The sequence below is a fragment of the Bubalus kerabau genome, chromosome X, assembly GCF_029407905.1.
Source record: "Bubalus kerabau isolate K-KA32 ecotype Philippines breed swamp buffalo chromosome X, PCC_UOA_SB_1v2, whole genome shotgun sequence".
Taxonomy (NCBI): domain Eukaryota; kingdom Metazoa; phylum Chordata; class Mammalia; order Artiodactyla; family Bovidae; genus Bubalus; species Bubalus kerabau.
In genome coordinates, this window is record NC_073647.1 from 18,991,236 (window position 1) to 19,011,794 (window position 20,559).

At 46.8% G+C, this 20,559-nt stretch overlaps 1 protein-coding gene across 6 annotated transcripts in view; it reads left to right on the plus strand.

The window, feature by feature from the left end:
* ARHGAP36 (Rho GTPase activating protein 36) overlaps positions 1–19,330 on the plus strand; it is a 31,436-nt gene extending 12,106 nt beyond the window's left edge. For 4 of the 6 annotated variants that reach the window (XM_055564439.1, XM_055564441.1, XM_055564440.1 and 1 more), the window contains 11 exons: positions 11,090–11,248; positions 12,510–12,575; positions 13,117–13,355; positions 13,593–13,785; positions 13,998–14,053; positions 14,296–14,446; positions 14,902–15,050; positions 15,227–15,403; positions 15,647–15,744; positions 15,881–15,987; positions 18,117–19,330. In XM_055564439.1, coding sequence (XP_055420414.1) covers positions 11,090–11,248; positions 12,510–12,575; positions 13,117–13,355; positions 13,593–13,785; positions 13,998–14,053; positions 14,296–14,446; positions 14,902–15,050; positions 15,227–15,403; positions 15,647–15,744; positions 15,881–15,987; positions 18,117–18,274 — 1,553 coding nt within the window. In that variant the 3' untranslated portion in view covers positions 18,275–19,330. Of the gene's footprint in view, positions 1–10,951; positions 11,249–12,509; positions 12,576–12,784; positions 12,870–13,116; positions 13,356–13,592; positions 13,786–13,997; positions 14,054–14,295; positions 14,447–14,901; positions 15,051–15,226; positions 15,404–15,646; positions 15,745–15,880; positions 15,988–18,116 lie in introns of those variants that run through there. The other 2 variants (XM_055564438.1, XM_055564444.1) reach the window with 2 other exon arrangements.
* Positions 19,331–20,559: the final 1,229 nt, after the last annotated feature.

Sequence of the window (20,559 nt, forward strand, 5' to 3'; positions counted from 1 at the left end):
AGGCAGCTTCTTAGAGGACAAGGTGGAATGGAAAGCATCCTTTCTGGGGGATGTTTGGGAGACCTGGTTTCCAATTCTGACTCGGTTACTTGCTGCTGACCTTGAGCAAGTCCTTTTCCTTCCTGTTCTCAACACTGGAAGGAAGTTAAGGGGGTAAGGGGCTCTGCTTGAGGCCCTGTGCTAAGTATCTTGCCGATGTAATTTCCACACACTCTTTTCTCCATAGTGCTATACGGTGAGCATTTATGCCATTTTGCAGTTGAGAAAACTGAGGCTGGGTGATAATCGTCTGCTTTCTAATATATCATGCCATCTCTATGTATTTATGTTACCAAGGCAATCATGGTAACAAGCCAATTATTTGTCAGCCCTCTGCTTAAATTGGCGTCTTATGCAGTCAGGTTCAGATTATGTCTCCCAGCTGCCCCTAATGCCAACGTGTGTTGCTTTACAGGCAGTTGGTTACCTGGGTGGGTTTCTCTTTTCATCTCCTATGACACCCACCTACCCCCAACTCGGATCTTTCCCTGGCGTATCAGCATAAGATCCCACAAGAGAAAGTAAGCATCACCCGCAAGTTGCACCCCAGTATCCATCCCTTATCCTGAGGGTGGGGGATCTGGCTGCGGGATGCTGTAGTGAGGAAGGGGAGCAGAGCTGCCAGGGCCAGAAGGAGGGGCTGCAGAAAAAGACCAAGAGGAGAAAGAGGATGCCAAGGACAAATTGGACCAGCCCCAGACTGCCGCTCCCTCCCTTCCTCCCCCTCTCCTCATCTGGTGCTCTAGAATGTATAAAGGGGCAGCACCCAGCCCATTTTCAGCAGGAGAGGGAGAGATCCTCTCCTTCCAGGGAAAGGAAAACCACCCTGAGCAGTCAAATTACACTGCTGTGTGGGTAAGATTGATTTAATTCCTGAGGGGGAAGGGGTAAAAAAGAGGAGCAGGGGAAGAGGGCGCCTTTTTGGTATTGCTGGTGTTGAGGTGGTACTTGAAGTGAAAAGAGTGCCACCAAGGCTGCTTCGAGAGCCAGAAGCTCTGTTCCTTTGCTAGGGCTTAAAAGAGACTTGCCACTGGGTTTCTGGATCTCATTTCCAATCCAAATCCAAAAGCCACAACTCCGAGCCTTTGGGGAATAAGTTCAGGTCTTCCAGAGCTGCCCCAGCACCTATGGATGTTTATCCTCTCCCCTCCCCTTCCTCCTCCTCTCCTTTGCCTTTACTCTGCTCTGCCTCCTTCCCTCTTGCTGGGCTCATCCAGTCTCCGGCATTCTTGATTCTCTTCTCCTATTTATTTTCCATCCAGTCCCTCTGTCAACAACACTCTCTATCCATTTGCTTCATCCAGGAGAGGAGAAAATTCAACTGGGAGGGGGTGTAATTGTGTATTTGAAATTCTCCCCACTTGAGATCCTGCCTTTATAACCCCATATTGCCCTTGTTGCGTCAGATGAGAATATTTAGTGCTTGTGAATAATACATTTTTGCTTGGCTGAATAGTGATTTGAATATATGTTTGTTGGACTGCAGATTAGAACAAGGCATTTTTTGAAGTAATATTAGAAGGTAAGATGGTTTGGGCAGGTGTGAATGGCCTTCTGACCGCACCAGATGCTAAGAAGATGGAAAGATGAAGACTCTGTGTGTGTTGAGAAGGGGATTACTGAAACCACTCTCATCCAGATGGGTGGAAGAATTCTGCTTGCTCTTGCTGTTTATTCATTTATTTATTTTTCTTGCTGTTTATTGAACTCTGAACAAAATGATCTTTTTTGTCTCTGAGTTTGGAAGAGCAGAGGCTCTGGAGGAGATGGCAAACAAGGAGTCAGAAGAGTGAGGCAAGGAGGCTCTGAGGGTTGTTCCTTGTGCAGTCCTTGTGTCCAAAGGGATACCACCTGCCCTTCAGTGCCATAGAAGTCAGGGCAGAGGGGAAGTGGAAGTGATGAGGGGTAATAAGACGCGTTCTGAGCTGGGTTCCAGGAATTCTGGGCCTTCCTCTTAGCCCAGCCACTAAATAGCTCAATGGCCTTTGGTAAGTTTCTTAGCCATCTAAACCTCCACTTCTGCCTCAATGTCCCCTATAATGAGAGACAGTGTGCCACGGCCAGGGGTAGAGAAAGGGAGCCCTCAGAGGAAGGGACTCTTAGGCTGAATCTTGACAGGGAAATCAGCTTTGAATAACATGAAAGATGATTGAGGGGAACAGTGAGAAAGAGTGGGAGTAGCCCAGAGAATTGAGCAAACAGGTATGCGTAAGGCACTGAGTTGGCTGCTGCGTAGAAAATTGCTATGAATCAGCCCCTGCCCCACCGCGGGAGCTTCAGAGAGCGCGCGGGGGAATCTGAGCCGTAGAGCTAAGCTCTCCGCCGAGCCTGCAGCTTGTCCCAGGACGGGTCGTAGTCGCGCCGCAGGACTGACCAGCGGGTCACGCAGCCATTTATTCCGTGGCCGGACCAGGAGAGTCGCCAAGAGGTAGTGCAGGGGCAGGGCTCCAGGGTCCTGAGTGCAGCCCACATGAGGGGCTGAGGTGGGGGGTGAGGACACTCCAAGCGGAGCGCCGGATGTGCGGGAGGGAGAGGAAGCCTGCGGGTGCTGAACAAGGTGCCCAGCGTTTCGCGTTCAGTGGCTCAAACGTTAAACACGCAAGGAAGATTGCATTTTTCAAATTCTCGGCAGCGGCAAGCAGCAAGAGTGATTTTTGCGCGCGACGGGGCTTTGTTTAACTTTGCAGGTTCTGCGCGCTCTTGAGCCACTTAGGGGCGAGACGCGCGGGGCGCAATCCCGCCTGACCGCGCGCTGCAGCGACAACCTGTAGCCCGGGACATCCCTTCGAGGGGAGGGCGCAAAGTCATGGCCGGCCGGTTCCTGTCCCTCTCTCCGTCACCCGGTCTCCACCCCACCCCACCCCACCCCCATCCGCGGTCACCTAGCTCTGGGTCAGGGGCTGATTGCAGGACTGCGACTCCATTAGGGAGGGAAAGGGAGATCCGCTTCTATCCCCTCCCTACTCTGGTGCAAAGAAACCTGCAGAGGGGCAGGGGTTCTCTCTCCAGCTATGGACAACGCCAGCGTGACTATCTGTCCTGGAGGCGGCTGAGTCCTGTAGAAGAATCAAGGACACGGCAGACGTGAGGACTGTGTATCCACCGTGTTCTCTGATAAGCCAGATAATAATAAATAAATGGCACTGCTTGTGTTTGGGGCTTGGGGATGCTCACAGACTTGGCCAAGGCCACTCAGCTGCTTTGGTAACTAGGCAGACCGCCTGACTGCTGGTCTAAGGGTTTTTCTCATTGCATCATAGGCCAAGACAGTGGTCTAATTTTTGAAGGAGGATAGATACAGGCAGTTAGACAGACAGATATTTTTAAAAATACGATTATTTAAGTGTAGTTTTAAAATACCATTCCTATCATGAAAACTATCAGAAAAACATCTCCCACAGCCCCAATTCCCTATGACAGCCACTCAGGATTTAGAAAAACAAAACTGCAGAAAATTGAATGCTTCTTGGGGGAGATACAAAGGAGGAGGGAAGCAGGTGAGGGTGGGGAACAAAGGTGGAAGAGAGAGAGTTCTCAGCACCTATTTGGAGAACAAATTTATTATAAGGTTTCCTTGCCAGCTCTCTCTGTCCAGATGGTTTGAGGAATTGTCCCCATGTTCTTGCCTCTCTCGTGTCCACTGGTGGGAGCCCCAGCTGTGGTCTAGAGGGGCAAATGTTGGATGGTTCTCTCTTTAATTCAGAATCTCATTTTCCTCCTTCCTTCTGTTGTAGCAAATACACTGGGGAAGTCTATCCTGTGTGTGTGTGTGTGTGTGTGTGTAGATGCATTGTGAGAACACATGAGGATGTGTGTGTATGTATGGATGTTTGTGAGAGGGAATGTGTGTGTCTGAAAGGGAATATGTCTTAAAGAAGGGGGCTTGGGGCCAGGGGAGTTGAGAAGATGGGAAAAATGAATCAGAGTTTACTGAATGCACACTAACAACCTACAACTGAAAGAGTCTGGCCACTGCTGGTGGACCTGGAGAAATGGTCAATTCTTAATACTCCTTAAGGAATAAAGGGGAGGAAATGTATTTCAATAGGGCAGGGAAGGAAGGTGTTAGACCCATGGACTTTGATTGATAGTCTTGCAGACTTTTGATGTGTATGTGACCTGCAGCTAGGCTGTAAGATCCCAAAGGCAAGAACTGAGACATTCCAGTCCAGATGGCTCCCCTCTTTCCCCCACCATCTCTAGCATGGATGGCTTACACACTGTGCTGAGGGAACAAAAGGTATGGACTGAATCCCTTTTGTGAGCCAGTTAACTTTCTTCTATGTTTCAGAGCCTAGACTGATCCCCAACCCCCACAGTTAGCTACCTTACATTTCTGATCACTCAAGACCCAGTGAAGAAACAGTTGAACTCATCCCCTGTGAAAGTGAGCTATCTGTTGACGGGGTATGGTACCCACTGGCACCCCACAATGGATGGTACAAGGGCATTCTTCAGGGGGGACACTGCTTCATCCCATATAGCAGCACTTCTGTTCATCTTCCTTTCAAATTTGATTCACAGGTATTTGTGGGCGGTGCTGTTCCCTACCTTGGTTCAGCACTGACCCTTTGGAGGATTCTTGCATTTCATCCTGTCTTTTATTTAATCTTTACCACAGGCATACCTCATAGGTACCATGATTTTTATTTTGTAAGGTGATGGAACTGAGGCTCATAAAAGTTTGAAAATTAGCTCCGGGTCACTTGGTTGGAGAGTGTGCAAACTGACATGTGGTAAGGCTGGAATTTGAGCCTGAGTTCTAGCCCATATCGCAAGACCTTTTTAGGATTTCATGCTGTCAGTTTGGGGAGTGGGCTGAGGCAAGAGATGTGATGCTTGGAATACAGAGCACTTTTGATGCCTTTCTCTCTATTAATTCTTTTTGTCTATCTTTCATAATAGTGTTTTTCAAAACCATATATCTCTATCATCATTTATCTCTATTTATCCTATCAATCACCTCCTTTCATTACCATTTCCCAATAATAGTGTGTATAAAGAAAGACCTCAAAATCTAGCCATCTCTTTAGGAAAGGAAATCTTCTTGACTCAGGTCATTCCAGTTCCAAGCAGCAAATGTTGGTGATGTAAACCAAGAAATGCCGTGTTTTGGTGGGGAGAGCAAGACCAGGTCTGGGGATAGGCTAGTTCCCAGATCATATCCCTCCATGGTATGTTAGTGCAACTTCAGGGAAGTTACAACCTCTCCAGAGTCCTAGTTTGTTGTTATCTGTAAAATGGGAAGCATAATACCAAACCTACCTCCTTCCCAGGGTTTGTTGTGAGAATAAAATGGCATGATTCATTTATCCATGAGTCATGAATAGCAGTTTTAATTACAAGACCTTTATGTTCTCTCAAAACTGTCAGAATTTATAATCCTGTGATTCACCCAACAAATACATTGAACACCTACTGTGTGCTAGGGTCTGAAAATAACAGACACATGGAAAGCTTTTGAGAATGTGAAAAGCACAAGAAAAATTAGACATTAGAAAAAATTACCTCCTGTTGATGGAACATCAGGTTTTCTTTTTTTACTTTTTCTACCACAACATAATAGAAGCAGCAACCAAAAGGGAAAAAAAGATAAAGGGTGACACAGCTTGTGATACTAGCAGTGTTATGCACTCTGACACACTGCAGATAACAGGGAGAATATCTACATATAATACAACTATATCTTGTTGTATTTGATGTCGCATCACCTGGTCTACACTATTGTTTGGGATGTTTATAGCACGAAGATTGCCTTTCACCATCCTGAGCTTGAGTTCTTTAGTCAATAAAATTTTAAAAGGGCATCCCACGTTCTATACAATGACACCTGTCCTTATTTTACAAAGAGGTTGTAATTTGTGGTGGCTGTCTGCCTTTGGATATGACCTCCCTTATTTGATCGAATCAGGCTTTGATTATGTATTCATTCTTTTGATTTCATTATTTAGCTAATTATTTTGTAGCTATTAAGAATGAAGGTGGATGAGACAGTGGAAAGAGCCCTAGGTCTGAGAAGAACTGGGTTCTTGCCTAGATTTTGTGTCAGATTGCTGTGTGGCCTTGGGCAAACTCCTGTCTCTGACCCTGAGTTTTTTGAACTGTAGTATGAAAGCTTTGGACTAGGTGATGGCTAGGGTCCCTTCTACCTCTGATCCATTCTAATATTCTAATAAGTTCTGGAAACATTTTTTGATGCCAGAGCTTTTCTGAATGTATTTTAACAGTACCTACCTTCAGTTTATGAGTGTCTGCCCTGGAGTGATGGGCTGACTCACGTATTGAATGCTGCCCCCAAATTAATTATCTTGGGGCAGTACACTGCATAGGGTAAAATGAGCCATTTTGTTCATCACGACTGCAGCCTTTGCTGAAATGGAGGTTATGGAATAACAACTTAAAGGCTAACTCATTAATGCTCAGGGACGAATGAGGTAATGTGCCAGCAGACCAAATTGGTGCCTGAATGTTTTCATCTAGAGACCTGTATCTCTCTCCCATGTTGTGATATATTAATGGGGATGTTTTTATTCATTGTTACTGCCTGTAGATATTTGAATACTGTAGATGCAATATCTTCTGGGTACTCAGCCTTGCACACTATCAGTTTCTCAAACTTCAAAGATCTCTTAGTGGCTAGAAGCAAAATTCTGATGGTGCCATAGAATGCCTAATTTATTAGGATTCTAACAACAGCATCAGAGCAGTCTTTTTTTTTTTTTCTGAGGTGTTTACTAGTGAGCACTGTACCACCCCTAACTATTTGATGGGGACAATGGAGTAAATTAGTCCTCCAAATTGTGAAGTCTGTGGATTTATGCTTAGCTGAAACATTTCTGTCCTCACAATGTCGAAGCGGGGTGACCTTTCTGACGTTAATTTGTTTCTCCATCTGTGCCGTGCATTTCAGGAGGATGTGAGGAACAAGCTTGATGCCACTCGTGTGTTTCCTCTCTTCATATTACTGGAGAGTTGACTGGGTTGTATCTCTGCTCTTTGTTCAAATTCTGTCTCTCAGTATCTGCTAATATCCTAGCCCCTTTACTGATAGAAATGAAATTATATGTTCTTTTGGTAGTGACAATGTGAAATTAGATGGTTTAAAAGATAGATTAATTTTGAGACTTACAAGCATTTTACTAATCTGAATAGTAGCATTTGAAAATTTGACCTATGCAATTAGTTTTTCTAAATTTTATAATTTTTTAAAATACTTGACCCTGATGTCATTGGAGATTGAAGAAGAAAGATCTATTTGCAACAGTCTCCCAAGATCTTTTTTGCCTGTTTTAATTTAATTCAAATTTTGTAAAGATTGAACTAAGTAGGATGGATACATTGATACACATGCTAATTTTATGCAATTACTTTTGAAACCTGATACTTTCTGGTAAAGTCAGGCCCTCAGTAAAGAACCTTGAATTTCAATGTGTTTATTAAAAACCAATGCTAAATATCATATATATATTATTCAATTCTTATCCAGTTGCTGAAGTGGATACTTTACCATTTCCCCATTTTATAGAGGAAGCCACTGAGGTTCAGAGAATTCAACAAACTTTCCTAAGGTCACACAGCTAAGAAGTAATAAAGTCTGGCTTTGAACTCAGTTCTATTTAGCTCTGACCCCAGGGGCCTTTACAGATATTTTTCTAAGGATATTGTTTTTGCAAATGTGTTGAATTCTAGGCTGAAATTGAGAGGGCTTGCTTTCATCTTCCTTCTTCCTTTTTGATGTTATGGTCACTTCTGGCCAGTGCCAGAGCATGCTGAATGGGAAGGGGAAGACACTTTGGAGCAAGAGAGGTCTCTTGGCACCTGGCTGTCTGTGAGGAGCCTCCTTTTGTGATCATCTTGGAAAGTCATACCCTAGGACAGATATTCAAATCTCAAGAATCTGTTATGTGCCTCTCATAGTGTTGAAGCCTAGTTACTGGTCCCTCCTCCCCAACCTGCCCATCTGCTTCTTGTCTGGGCACACTGACCTTCTTAATTCTACTTCTGTCTAATATCTACTGGTCCCCTGAGAGGGTTGAAGGCATGCAAGACAGTGTCAATTTTGCTGGCAGAATTGCAGCATAAAGATTACTCTTAAGTTTAGCCCTGTATCTTTGAGCAGGAGGCAATGACAAACGGTTTATTCTAAGGCCTTTGATTTTCTTTGGAATTGTAAGCATCTAGGCTGACTCATCTCTCAAAGGCTCCTCTCTCTCTCTCTCTCTCTCTCTTGGCTGACATTGTTTTGAGGTTCTCTTATTTGTTCTCATCTTATTTGGGGAGAAGAAGAAGGATTGATTTTCATCCTGATTTTTGGGTAAAAGAACCAGCTCTACTCTTTGGATGACCAGATCTTGTAACCCTTGGCAAGAAGAAATAGCTGCAACTCCAAAACAGGTACCAAAATGTTTGAATTGGGTAAGGGAAAAAAAAGGAGTCATGTAAAAAAATTAAACCAGAGCTAGGCTGTGTATGTCAGAATGAAACCTTTGGCTAATTGATTTTGGACCAGTCTTTGTGAATCAGGAATTACTGGCTCTTAATTGGGTACTGTGGTTAGGTTCTCTGTGTGTGCCTTTGGTTAAGATGGTCATTTTGTGGATGCAGTTTGGTGGCTGGATTTAGGTGTTCACTTTGGGGCTAAGAGATATTGCTTTGCAGTTGAAGGAACTTTTATAAAGATGTATGCTAAGATTTTGCCTTATAGCTCAGTTCAAAAGGCATAAAAAATACTCCTCATCCTATCTGATACTGAACTTAATTATGAGGCAAGTGTTTATTTCTGACATGTGTGACTCTGGCCATTTAAGGAAAATGGGCAAAAGGGAATTTTGGAAACAAAAGAAGTGAGGGATTTTTTTTGTTGTTTTTGTTTTTGGATAGAGCTGTTTTGTATAGATTATTGGATGATAAACTTCTACCTATCCTTTCTCTGTCAATGCTACATTACCTGATCTTTGGAGTTTAAATCACTCCCCCCTCCCAATAATATATAGAATATTATCATGAAACTCCATGGGCAAGGGGAGCTCAGAAAAGTTGCATGTGACCACTTCCCTTCTTGTCAAAAGGTTTAGTTCCCCACGTCCCAAATTATCTTCTCTGTTGGGAATAAGCATCACACACTCATCCAGACCATAAACTTCAGAGCTATCCTTCCTATTATAATAAAAGATTTCTCTAAGTCCTGTCAATTCTACCCATAAAATCCAGCCCCAATGACAATGACTTCTGTCAGCGTCTCTTGCCTCTTGGCTCATCTATCTACTTCAGGCTTTCTACCCAAACCCGGCTTTTCACTGCTCTGTGATTTTTCCAAGCTGCAGCTCTATGTCACTTCCCACTTAAAAACCTGCAGTAGTTCTCTATTGCCTTCAAGAGAAAGTCCAGCTCCATAACATGGCATATAGGGTCATTCATGATCTCATTCCTGCCTACCCAGATTTATCTCCGTCCATCGTCCATCCCCTTTATACAGCTTTAAGAATATAACAACCTCTCTCCCATGTCCTTGCCTTGGCACAAGCTGTTCTCTCTTTCTGGATGCTCCCCCCTCCTTATCTCCAGGCAGACTTAGAGGATTCCTCCTTTCTGTTCTCACAGTAGTTTGTTTATATCTTGGGTGATTGACTTATCACAAGGTTTTGTAAATTGTTGCTAACCTGCCTATTTCCATCACTGTACTGTTAAACCCTTTATGAAAAGAGTATTATTATTTTGCTCATATTTGAATCTTTAGTGCCTGGCACAAAGTGGGCAATTAATAAAGCTTTCTTTTCTTTTAAATGCATGCATGGAAAAACAAATTAATAATAGAGGTGAAGATGTGCAGTTAGGATGCTGTGTGGGGTTCAGGGAGATCCCCACTTGGGGGGTCCTGTGCATTCTGGGAGCAGTACGAGATAGTGGGCACCATGGAGAAGGGGCATCTAAAACACGTTTACCAACACACAAAGAAACTTCACTATACCAATCCTGTATAGAAAGTCTCATTAGAAGCAGACTGGAAATGATGTCTGTTTTGGTACAAACTTTCTTTTTTTTTTTCAGGAAAAAATAACATAATCAAGTTGCACAATTTTTGGTAAATAGACAAAAGGCAAAAGGCAACAGAATACCACCACTTAATACAGATGCCATCAGTAATTGGGTGCATTTATTTCAGTCTTTTATTTGTATGCATGTTTTCCTTCACATAGTTGTAATCATAATTGATACAATTCTGTATTTTATATTTGTTGTTTAAAAATTCCTTGTAAACATCACTTTAATGATTGCATAATTTTCCATACAATGGCTATTCCATAATGTATATAAATAATCTTGTTGCTGGGCTAGTTTTTTTTTTTTTTTACTGTTACGGTTCCTGTACACATGGTTTTTCCTTTCTATAGGAAGATTTCATTAGGATAGATTCCTAGAAGGGAAATCACTGGGTCAAAGGGCCTGGGGATGACTTTTGGCTTCAGATTCATGTGTCCAGTTTGCATTCTGGAAGAGCTGTACAAAATTTACAGGGCTCCTAACCTAGATGAATGTGCCCATTTCACCCAAACTGAACAGCATCAAGCATTACCATTAAAAAATAAAAATAAACTTCATCAGTGTTCTAAAAAATTAATGGAAGAATATTACCTTATTCTTATCTTAATTTTCATTGAAAAATTTTAAGTAAGGTTGGTGGTTGGGGTTTTTTAAAATCTTTTTTTCTTCTTCTTTTTTGCCCAGTTAGGTTTTTTCTTTTCTGGACTGTCGGTTCAGGGCTGTTTTTTTTTTTTTAAGTTGGAGTTTTTTTTTTTTTTTAAATAAGCAGCCAGAGGCAGCTCTGCTTGAGGGTTAAGCCGCCTCCCAGTTTTCCCTCCCTCTTTATCACCCTTCCCCCACCCCCCCAGAGTTCTCTCCACCAGGTCCAGAGACAATTGGATGATGCAGTCCTCATAATCATCCGATGATTGCAGAATGGGTGGCTGCATTCCTTTTCTGAAGACAGCAAGGACGCGGTACCCCAGAATCATGCCCCCTTTGCTGTTGTTGTCTGCCTTGATTTTTTTAGTGAACGTCCTGGGAGGAGCCCCAGGACACAACCCGAACCGCAGGGCCAAGATGATCTCAATACATAGCCTCTCCGAGCTGGAGCGTCTGAAGCTGCAAGAGGCTGCTTACCACGAACTCGTGGCCAGGCAGTTCCTCTCTGAATTCAAACCTGAAAGAGGTGAGCAGTACCCCGGTATGTGGCATCCTCGCCTTCGGGCCGAGTGGACCCTCCGGGCCGGGCGGAACGAATTGGGAGTTTGGGGGGTCGAGGGGTGGGAGGGACTCTCCTCTGGTCTCGGACCTGGCCGGTTCTCCCGGCTCCTGGATAACCGAGGGAGTGGGACTTGAGGGGTGTTTGGTCAACTGGGAAGAGGTAAAGATGAATTGAGTTGGGTCGAAGCTTGGGGCTTGGGGGGCAGTGAGACAGGCAGATATCAGAGACAGACAAGTGGACAGAGGACAGGTGAAGAGACAGACGGACCAAGTGCGGTGCCAGAACGAGTCGGGACGAGATGGGGGCGCAGAGAGACACTCCGAAAGGACTGGGACAGACAGAGACAGCGCGGTTGAGAGACCAAGAGTTGGAGGGAGATAGCGAGACCGAGAGAGAGACGCGCCAATCCCGGCGAGTAGCGGGAGGGCGGGTGCGGGTGCGGGGAGCGGCGGCGGGAGGTGCGCTGGGAGCGCTGCCCACCTCGGCTGGCTGCCGGGGAGCGAGCGGGACCCAGCGCAGGACGGGGGTCGAAGAGCACCGGGGTTTCCCGGGTCCGGGCGCAGATTGGGCGGCTGAGAGGAGTGGGAGGGGGGTCGTGCGAACCCAAAGGGCGCCGCCGCAGTGATGAAAAGTGCAGGGGGCAGTGGGCTCGCCAGGCGCGCGCGCGGCGGGCGCAGCCGAAAATAGGAGCCCAGCGAAGGGCGATGAGACCCCGTGTGCAGCCGCCGCTGCGGGGGGTCGCAGTGCGGGGCCAGCGGGTGTCGCCGCTTCTCCCGCCGCAGCAGCGCTGGGAGCCGCTGGCCTCCCGGGAACGAGCGCGTCCGCAGTAACTTAGCGACCCTTACTCGCCCGGGCGCCACAGGCAGAGCCCCTCCCCTCGCCTGTTGCGCTGTCCCGCGGCCGCGCAGCCCTGGAATCTCAGGTTGAAGCGTCGTGTTGCGCTACTCCTGGTGCGTAACGAGATGCGCGCTGCGCACGCGGCGCCGTACAGGATCTGGTGTGGTGACATCCTTGGAGTCTCGGGAGGTAAACAGACTTGGTACCGTTTTCAAATGGGGAAACTGAGGCTGAGTGAAAGCAAAACACTTCGGGAAGACAAGACAAAGCTGTTTGCCCCTCCCTTCCCCCTCAGTCCCTGTGGATCAGTGCACTGCGATGTTTTAGTCACTTATCAAATCCTTTTTGTATGAGAGTGCGTGTATTTTCGTTTTTTCTCTTCCCATAGCTCTACCTACTGACCGTCCAAACACCTTCGAGAAGTGGTTTCTGATTCTGAGAGGACAAGAGAGGGGTGAGGGTCTCTCTTACTGTACTTTCCTTAGGAAAGAAACAGAATGCTGCACCCCTCCTGCATTCGAGAGCCTGGCTACTGGAGACAGGGTGGTGCCCACTGCCCCTGAGTCCCCCGTCCCCTCCCCCATCCCCCTACCCCTCCCTCCCTTCCGGCTTCCAGAAACCCCGCAGGGTATGGTTTCAGGAAATGGCGCACTAGTTGCTGGAGTGCTGAACAGTCCCATCAGATCTGATCCCCGGTGAATCTACCCCAGACAGATCGCCCAGAAGAAACTGCTCTCATTGCTTCAAGGTGGTCACCCCCTGGCAGGTCTTAAGGCAGGGACCCCGTCGGGGTAGTGGAGTGGAGCTGAGTCGTTCAGCCAGATCACCGTAGGGTCTCTTTGGCTCCCTCCCGAGGGAGGGGCGCTGCGAGTCTGGCGGGGTGGGGGTGGCTGGGGGTAGTTGCTTAGAGGAGGGCTACAGCCCCTGCAGTTCCTCCCGATTTAAGTGCTGTGGAGCGCTGACGTTTTTCATTTCTTCTCTCCCTGGCTCCCAAGCCGTATCCCTCAAGACCTTTGGCATTCGTCTGGAAGAGGTGCTGGTGAACGAGCTTACCCGCCGCAAGCAAGTTGAACTGAGAGCCACGATGCAGATGGAAGAAGCCGCCGGTCCCGCTACTAGCGGTCGTCGTCGGGGAAACGCGGTGCAAAGGATGTTTGGCCGCATCCGGCGCTTTTTCAGTCGCCGACGGGATGAGCCCTTCCTGCCCCGGGAGTTTACTCGCCGTGGGCGTCGAGTGAGTTCAACCTTCCAGGTTTCAGGCGGGGGCCCTTAGTGAAGTGTCCGGGATGTGGGGCGGGAGGGTCAAGGCCTGTGTCCTCAGAGGAAAGTGGGTGCTGAACAGAACGCGTTGGAGGGGCGTAAGAACACGTCTCCCATTGCGAACGTGACGCAATCTTTAGGAAGGTCTGAAGTAACACCCCGCCTCCCCCCACGGCTCCCCCATTTTCACAGAGTCTGGGTTTCTCCACAGGGCGCAGTCTCTGTGGACAGCCTGGCTGAACTGGAGGGTGGGGCCCTGCTACTGCAGACCCTGCAACTTTCCAGGATTTCTTTTCCAATTGGCCAGCGACTTCTGGGATCCAAAAGGAAAATGAGCCTCAATCCGATTGCTAAGCAAATCCCCCATGTTGTTGAGGCTTGCTGCAGCTTCATAGAGAAACATGGTAAGGGGCCAAGAATGGAGGTGAAATCAAGGTGGAAGGCAATTAAAGAGACCCGTATTATAGAGATGGGGAAGGGCAACAGGTCAAGGGAGGAAGGACTTGCAACATTGCCCTGCCACCAGTTGGGGTTGGAATGCGGTGGAGGAGGAAAAGGGTAGTGCTGGGGGAGGGGTGAGCAGAGATACTGAGCTTCCCTTGGTCTTTTCTTTCAGGCTTAAGCACAGTGGGGATTTTCACTCTGGAATATTCTGAGAAGAGAGTGCGTAAGGTAATAAATCAACTATGTTCACACTTTTGTTCCTTCAGTGAGAAAAAGCAGGTGGGGTGGGGCTCCCCCATAGACCTGAAGAGACTGTCATGCCTGGTGAGGGGAGCATGGTCTTCTTTCTATCCCCTCAGGCACACCATATAGCCAACTACCTCTACTGAGGGCTGAGATTTATTGAAGGAGTGGCCAGGAGGAAGGCTGCGGTGGGCAGAGCCTTCACTGGCAGTATTCTCTTTTTCTAGCTCCGTGAAGAATTTGACCAAGGTCTGGATGTGGTGCTGGATGACTCTCAGAATGTACACGATGTGGCCGCGCTCCTCAAGGAGTTTTTCCGGGACATGAAGGACTCGTTGCTGCCGGATGATCTGTACATGTCCTTCCTCCAGACAGCCAGTGAGCCTTCCGCTCGCCCTTGCTGGGCAGGGAAAGGAAATAGCACAGGGGATGTGGGGTTCTGGGGACAGAGCTCAGGCTGCAAGACCCCAAGGCACTAAGGCAAAATGAATAGCAGAAGATGAAAATACCTCTCCAGATTCCACTACAAGTCTGTTCTTTGGAAATCTCTCTAGAGCTTCTTGAGGCTGTGTGTACCCTCTCAGGGCAAAGTAAAACCGAGATTCTGTAGAGGCGGTGGTCTTTTTTTTTTGGGGGGGGTGTCTTATTTTGATGGGAGCACTTCTGGGTTCTAGGGATCCTGAGCACAAATGCCAGGGGAATGAGTGAAGAAAAGATGCCTAGGTACCCTCCCCATAGCCTTCAGCAATTTTCAACCAGAATCACACCTTTCTTTGTGTCAGGCTGCTGCCAAGGCCTGCCCCCTAAGCCAGCCCCTGATTTCCTCCCTCTAGCGCTGAAGCCACAGGATCAGCTTTCTGCCCTGCAATTGCTGGTTTACCTGATGCCACCTTGCCACAGTGACACCCTAGAGCGTCTGCTGAAGGTCCTGCATAAGGTCGCTGAGAACTGCGAAGACTCCATTGGCATTGATGGACAGTTGGTAAAAAGCTCTGGGAAAGGGTAGTGAAGTTCATAGCAGGGGACATGTGTGGGAATATATGAGAAAGAGAGAGAGAGACAGAGGGAGAGGATAACAAGAACAAAAGCGACTTTTCTATTTGTGTAATTTCCATTACTGCTTCTGAGTTGATCACTTCCTGCTTTCCTTTTACCTAGGTTTCAGGCAATCGTATGACGTCCACCAATTTGGCTTTGGTGTTTGGATCTGCTCTCCTGAAAAAGGGGGCATCTGCCAAGAGGGAGTCCAGGAAAACCAGACTGGGGATTGACCACTATGTTGCCTCTGTCAGTGTGGTCCGTGCCATGATTGATAACTGGGATGTCCTCTTCCAGGTAGGTGGAAGCTTTAAAACACACTCATTTCACAGCTCTCTCTCTCCTGTTCCCAAGACAAGGAAGAGTTCTATATGCATCCCTGAGAGATAGCTGAAGCAGGCAGCCACAAATCTCCCAGTCTAAAAGCCCTTCCTACATTAGCTGTGCATGGTGCCTTCAGTTCTGGGTATCTGATAGAGAGGAGTATAGATTTTTAAAATGTTGTGTAATAACAGCTAACCTTGTTAATTTTGCTCTCAGGTGCCTCCCCATATTCAGAAGCAGGTTGCTAAGCGTGTGTGGAAATTCAGCCCTGAAGCCCTTGATTTTATCAGACGCAGGAATTTGAGGAAGATCCAGTGAGTGTTTTCTGGGTTTGTTCATGCTTAGCCTGAAGTAGGATCTCCTATGGGGGCTTCTGACCCCAGGTCGCCTTTATGTTAGTCAACCCAAGTATATCAACTGACTTGCTTTTTCAAATTCATTCCCCTTCAGGAGTGCACGGATAAAAATGGAAGAGGATGCTTTACTTTCTGACCCAGTGGAAACCTCTGCTGAAGCCCGGGCTGCTATCCTTGGTCAAAGCAAGCCCTTTGATGAAGGTCAGTTCCCTGCTGGCGGTCAGACCCTTGCTGAAGGTCAGGCCTTTGCTGCAGGTGAGTCCCTTGGTGAAGGTCAGGCCCTTCCTGAAGGCCAGGTCCTTGCTGAAGTTGAGCCCCTTGAAGAAGATGAGTCCTCTGAGGACGATATGTCAGTCAATGAAGAACTAGTATTTGAATATCTCAATCAAGGATTAGCCTTTGGTGAACTTCAAGGTCTTGAGATTCCAAATGACCTTGAGATTCAAGGCCCGCAACTCGAAGGCATTCCAGAGCTTGATGAAGATGATGATGATGATGATGACGATGATAACGATGATGACAATGCCCTGAATTTTGATGGTCTTCCTCTCCTTGAGGACATTCTAGATGTGGATGATGAAATTCCAGGCCTCATTGAAATTGCAGACTTTGATGAAATACCATATTTTAATTTTGTTCCGGACCCTGGTGTAGTTCCAGATGTGCAAGAAGTCCCAAACGTTGGAGAAAACCCAAACCCTGGAGAAAACCCAAACCACGACCTTGATGAAGATTTTGAAGACTACCAAAACCCCAACCTCGCAGAAGTTCCAGATCCTGATGTTGTCCCAAACATTGAAGAAGCCTCAGATCCTGACGAAATTCCAGACAATGAAGAAGCCGCTGACACTGATGAAATTCCAGACCATGCCAATGACTCCGATAATGATGAAGACCCAGATTTTGGAGAAGACCCCAATCTTGAAGATGTTCTAGCCCTGGATGAAATCCCAAATGATGAAGCCTCAAATGCTGAAGAAGTTCCAGACCACCAAGAAGCCCCAGAAATCAACGGGATTTCAGACTCTGATGAAGACTTTGATTATGATGAAGTCCCAGGTATTCATGTGGTCCCAAGCCCTGAAGAAGCCTCTGGTGGTCATGTCCCAAGCCCTGAAGAAGCCCCTGGTGGGCATGAAATCCCAAATCATGAAGAAGCCCCAGAGATCAATGGACTCTCAGACTCTGAAGAAGACCCCAATCTTGAAGAGGTTCCAGCTCTTGATGGAGTCCCAAATGAGGAAGAAACCTCAGCTACTGAAGAAATTCCAGAAATCAGTGGAATTGGAGACTCTGAAGAATACTCCAGTCCTGAAGAGGTCCCCACTCTCCATGTGGTAACAAGCCCCGAAGATGTCTCTGATGCTGATGAAATTCAAAGCCAGGAAGAATCCTCAGATGAAAGTGGAGTACTGAACAATGAAGAAACCTTAGATGTTGAAGAAATCTCTGGACGCGAAGAAGCCACTGATGTCCATGAAATCCAAGACTCCAAAGAAAATCATGATCTTGAAGAAGACTCAGTTCTCAGTATGGTTCCAGAGCCCAAGGACACTCAAATTTGCAACGAAATTCCAGTTTCTCAGAAAGACTTAGGCAACACTTTTGAAGAAGATGAAGTTAATGTGACTGCAGAGCTTGAAGATGTCTCCATTCTCAGTACAATTCCAGACCCTCAGCCAGACCTAGCTGTCAATCTTGAAGAAATCATGAATGAGGAAACAGTCCCAGTGCCTAATACTGTTGACTCAAAAGAAGCTCAGCATCCAAAGACCGTCTGGTTCCGCCAAGAAGATGCAGATGTTACATTTCTTGTAGATATCACCTTCTTTAAGAACCAGTCTCAGCCTGGCCAAGTCATGGACTACATGTCCTTCTTGGAGTCACTGAAGAACAACGCCTGCTTTCGCCTCTCCATGAAGTTCTGTAAGCTTCCGGCTCCGGCTTTGTTACTCATTTGCTTAGTAAAATTAGTCAGGCTGGCTGTACGGTGGTGGTGGCTGTTAGGAGGCCGCCCACTTCCCCCCTTCCCTGGTGGTATTTCCCATTTGCTCTGAGCATGGGGTATCTGTCTGACTCTTTTCTCTAACACAGCCTTGCCCTCTTACCCTCCATCCCCCACAGCCAGCTTCCACAGTGGGCCTAGATATAGAGATATATGTTCTACTGTTAAGCTTCAGTTTTCTTACATGTTAAATGGGGATAATCATTTCTGCCCTAACTTCTTGCTTCATACTGTATTTGAAACTCAAAATTAGGTCTTAGTCTCTTGGGTGCTGTGCAAAGTATGAAGTCTAGAAACATGAGTTAACATTGTTACTATTTTCCAGGTTCCTCTGAGGAGCCAGCTGTGCCTCCCGGCACTGCCCGTTCCCATGACGATGAGGAAGGAGCGGGTAACCCCCTCATTCTGGAGCAAGACCGCCCATTGCTCCGTGTGCCCCGGGAGAAGGAGGCCAAAACTGGCATCGGCTACTTCTTTCCTTAGATGTTTTTCCTTCTCTATGGTGCCGGACAGGGGAAAGGGTGGGGGTAGACCTGGGATGTCACAGGAAACATTAAGGAGTCTTGAAGGTAAAGATCTGAGGGTAAGAAGGAGTTCTACCTGATGCTCGGGTCAGGCTGAGAATTCCAAACACACTGCCAGCCCCTTTCTTGGGGATGTTTGGTTCCTTATGCTGGTAAAAGCAGGGATGTTTCTGTGTCATGCTCAGGCACCCTGGTGCTACCTTGCCTCTCTCTTTTACCCCTGATCCTGGCTTTCCCCTTACTACAGCCGTCCCTTTAATTGATGTGACATTTGTGGTAAAATACCTGTCCCAGAGAAGCTCACAAATCTTGAGGTGCTTTCCCTCCCCCAAAGGGGATTGCATGCTTTCCCTGACTTTCCTGCCCTCCTCCTAAGAGCTCAATTGGAAAGGCCCTCAAGAGGCATGCTAGGATGTTAGGTCAGCCTCCTGACAGCTGACTAACAATTAATGCTAGATCATGTCATACCAACTCATAGCCGTGTCCCTGCAGTCACTCCACTGCCTCAGGATAAATTTTCCAAATTATTTAGGGCAGTGGTTCTTCAAACAGACACTCCCCAAATACTGAGAAACCCAACAAGCTTTTCTGGAGTCAAAAGTTAGAGGAAAAATTTGACTTTATTTCCTAGATCCATTTTACAGAGAGCTGGCAGGCATATCCTGTTATCAGCAAAACAGCTAGTTAGGTATGAACACATAGTTCCAAGTAGTAAAACTCACCTGATTACAAAAGTTCTAAATTATTGTCTCTGTAGTTCCTCTATGCGGGATGGTACAAATTTGCAAGACATGCTCCAGTAACACACAGATATGGGTTACATATGACATCCAAAAAATTATAGCTGTTATTGAGGGGTAACAACGGCCAAGGTACATAGAATGAAGAATGTACTGTATTGAGGGATAGAAATTGTTCACACAATGGGTAACAACCACAGAGCTCGAAGATTTGTGATAGTTAAAACTTCTCTGGCATTTAATCCTTAATAAAAATCTGTATTGTAGCAGCAGCATATTCATGGCTTACTTGTTTGTTTTTTGTCTTTTTGTGAAATTTTCTTGGTGAGTTGGGAAGCTCTGGCTGGAGCTGAAGGGGAAAGCGAGGTGGGGAAGAGGAACAAAAGAGAAGAGGGTGATGTCAAATAAGGGGAGGGGTGACATGGGATAAAGGGATTAAGTCAGTGGAATAAAGGGGAAGGGGTGATGTGGAATAAGGGGATGGAGAAAGATGGAATAAAGGGGTTGAGGTATAATAAAGGGGGGATGAGGTGGCATATGGGGGGGTGGGATAAGAAGAGTGGGTGATGAGAAGTAGAGGGGAGGGGGTGAGATGGGATAATGAGACTGAGAGAAATTGAATAAAGGGGATGAGGTGCAATAAAGGGGAGTGATGTGGAATAAAGGGAGGAGGTGGGATACAGGGAGGGGGTGATATGGCATAAAGGAGAGCAGGTGGTAAGTAAAGGGGAGAGGGTGACATGAGATAAAGGGAAGGAGAAACTGAATAAAGGGAGTGAGATGCAATAATGGGTTGAAGGAATAAAAGGGGGAGGTGGGTTACCGGGGGGTGATTATGGCATAAAGGAGAGCAGGTGATGAGTAGAGGGGAGGGGTGACAGGGGATAAAGGGATGGAGAGAAATGGAATAAAGGGGGTGAGGTGCAATAAAGGGGGGAGATGGGATACAGGGGTGATATGGCATAAAGGAGAGCAGGTGATGAGTAGAGGAGAGGGGTGACATGGGATAAAGGGATGGAGAGAAATGGAATAAAGGGGGTGAGGTGCAATAAAGGGGGGTTGAAGGAATAAAAGGGGGAGGTGGGTTACAGGGGGGTGATATGGCATAAAGGAGAGCAGGTGATGAGTAGGGGAGAGGGGTGACATGGGATAAAGGGATGGAGAGAAATGGAATAAAGGGGGTGAGGTGCAATAAGGGGGGGGAGATGGGATACAGGGGTGATATGGCATAAAGGAGAGCAGGTGATGAGTAGGGGAGAGGGGTGACATGGGATAAAGGGATGGAGAGAAATTGGATGAAGGGGGTGAGGTGCAATAAAGGGGGGAGATGGGATACAAGGGTGATATGGCATAAAGGAGAGCAGGTGATGAATAGAAGAGAGGGGTGACATGGGATAAAGGGATGGAGAGAAATGGAATAAAGGAGGTGCAATAAAGGGGGAGATGGGATACAGGGGTGATATGGCATAAAGGAGAGCAGGTGATGAGTAGGGGAGAGGGGTGA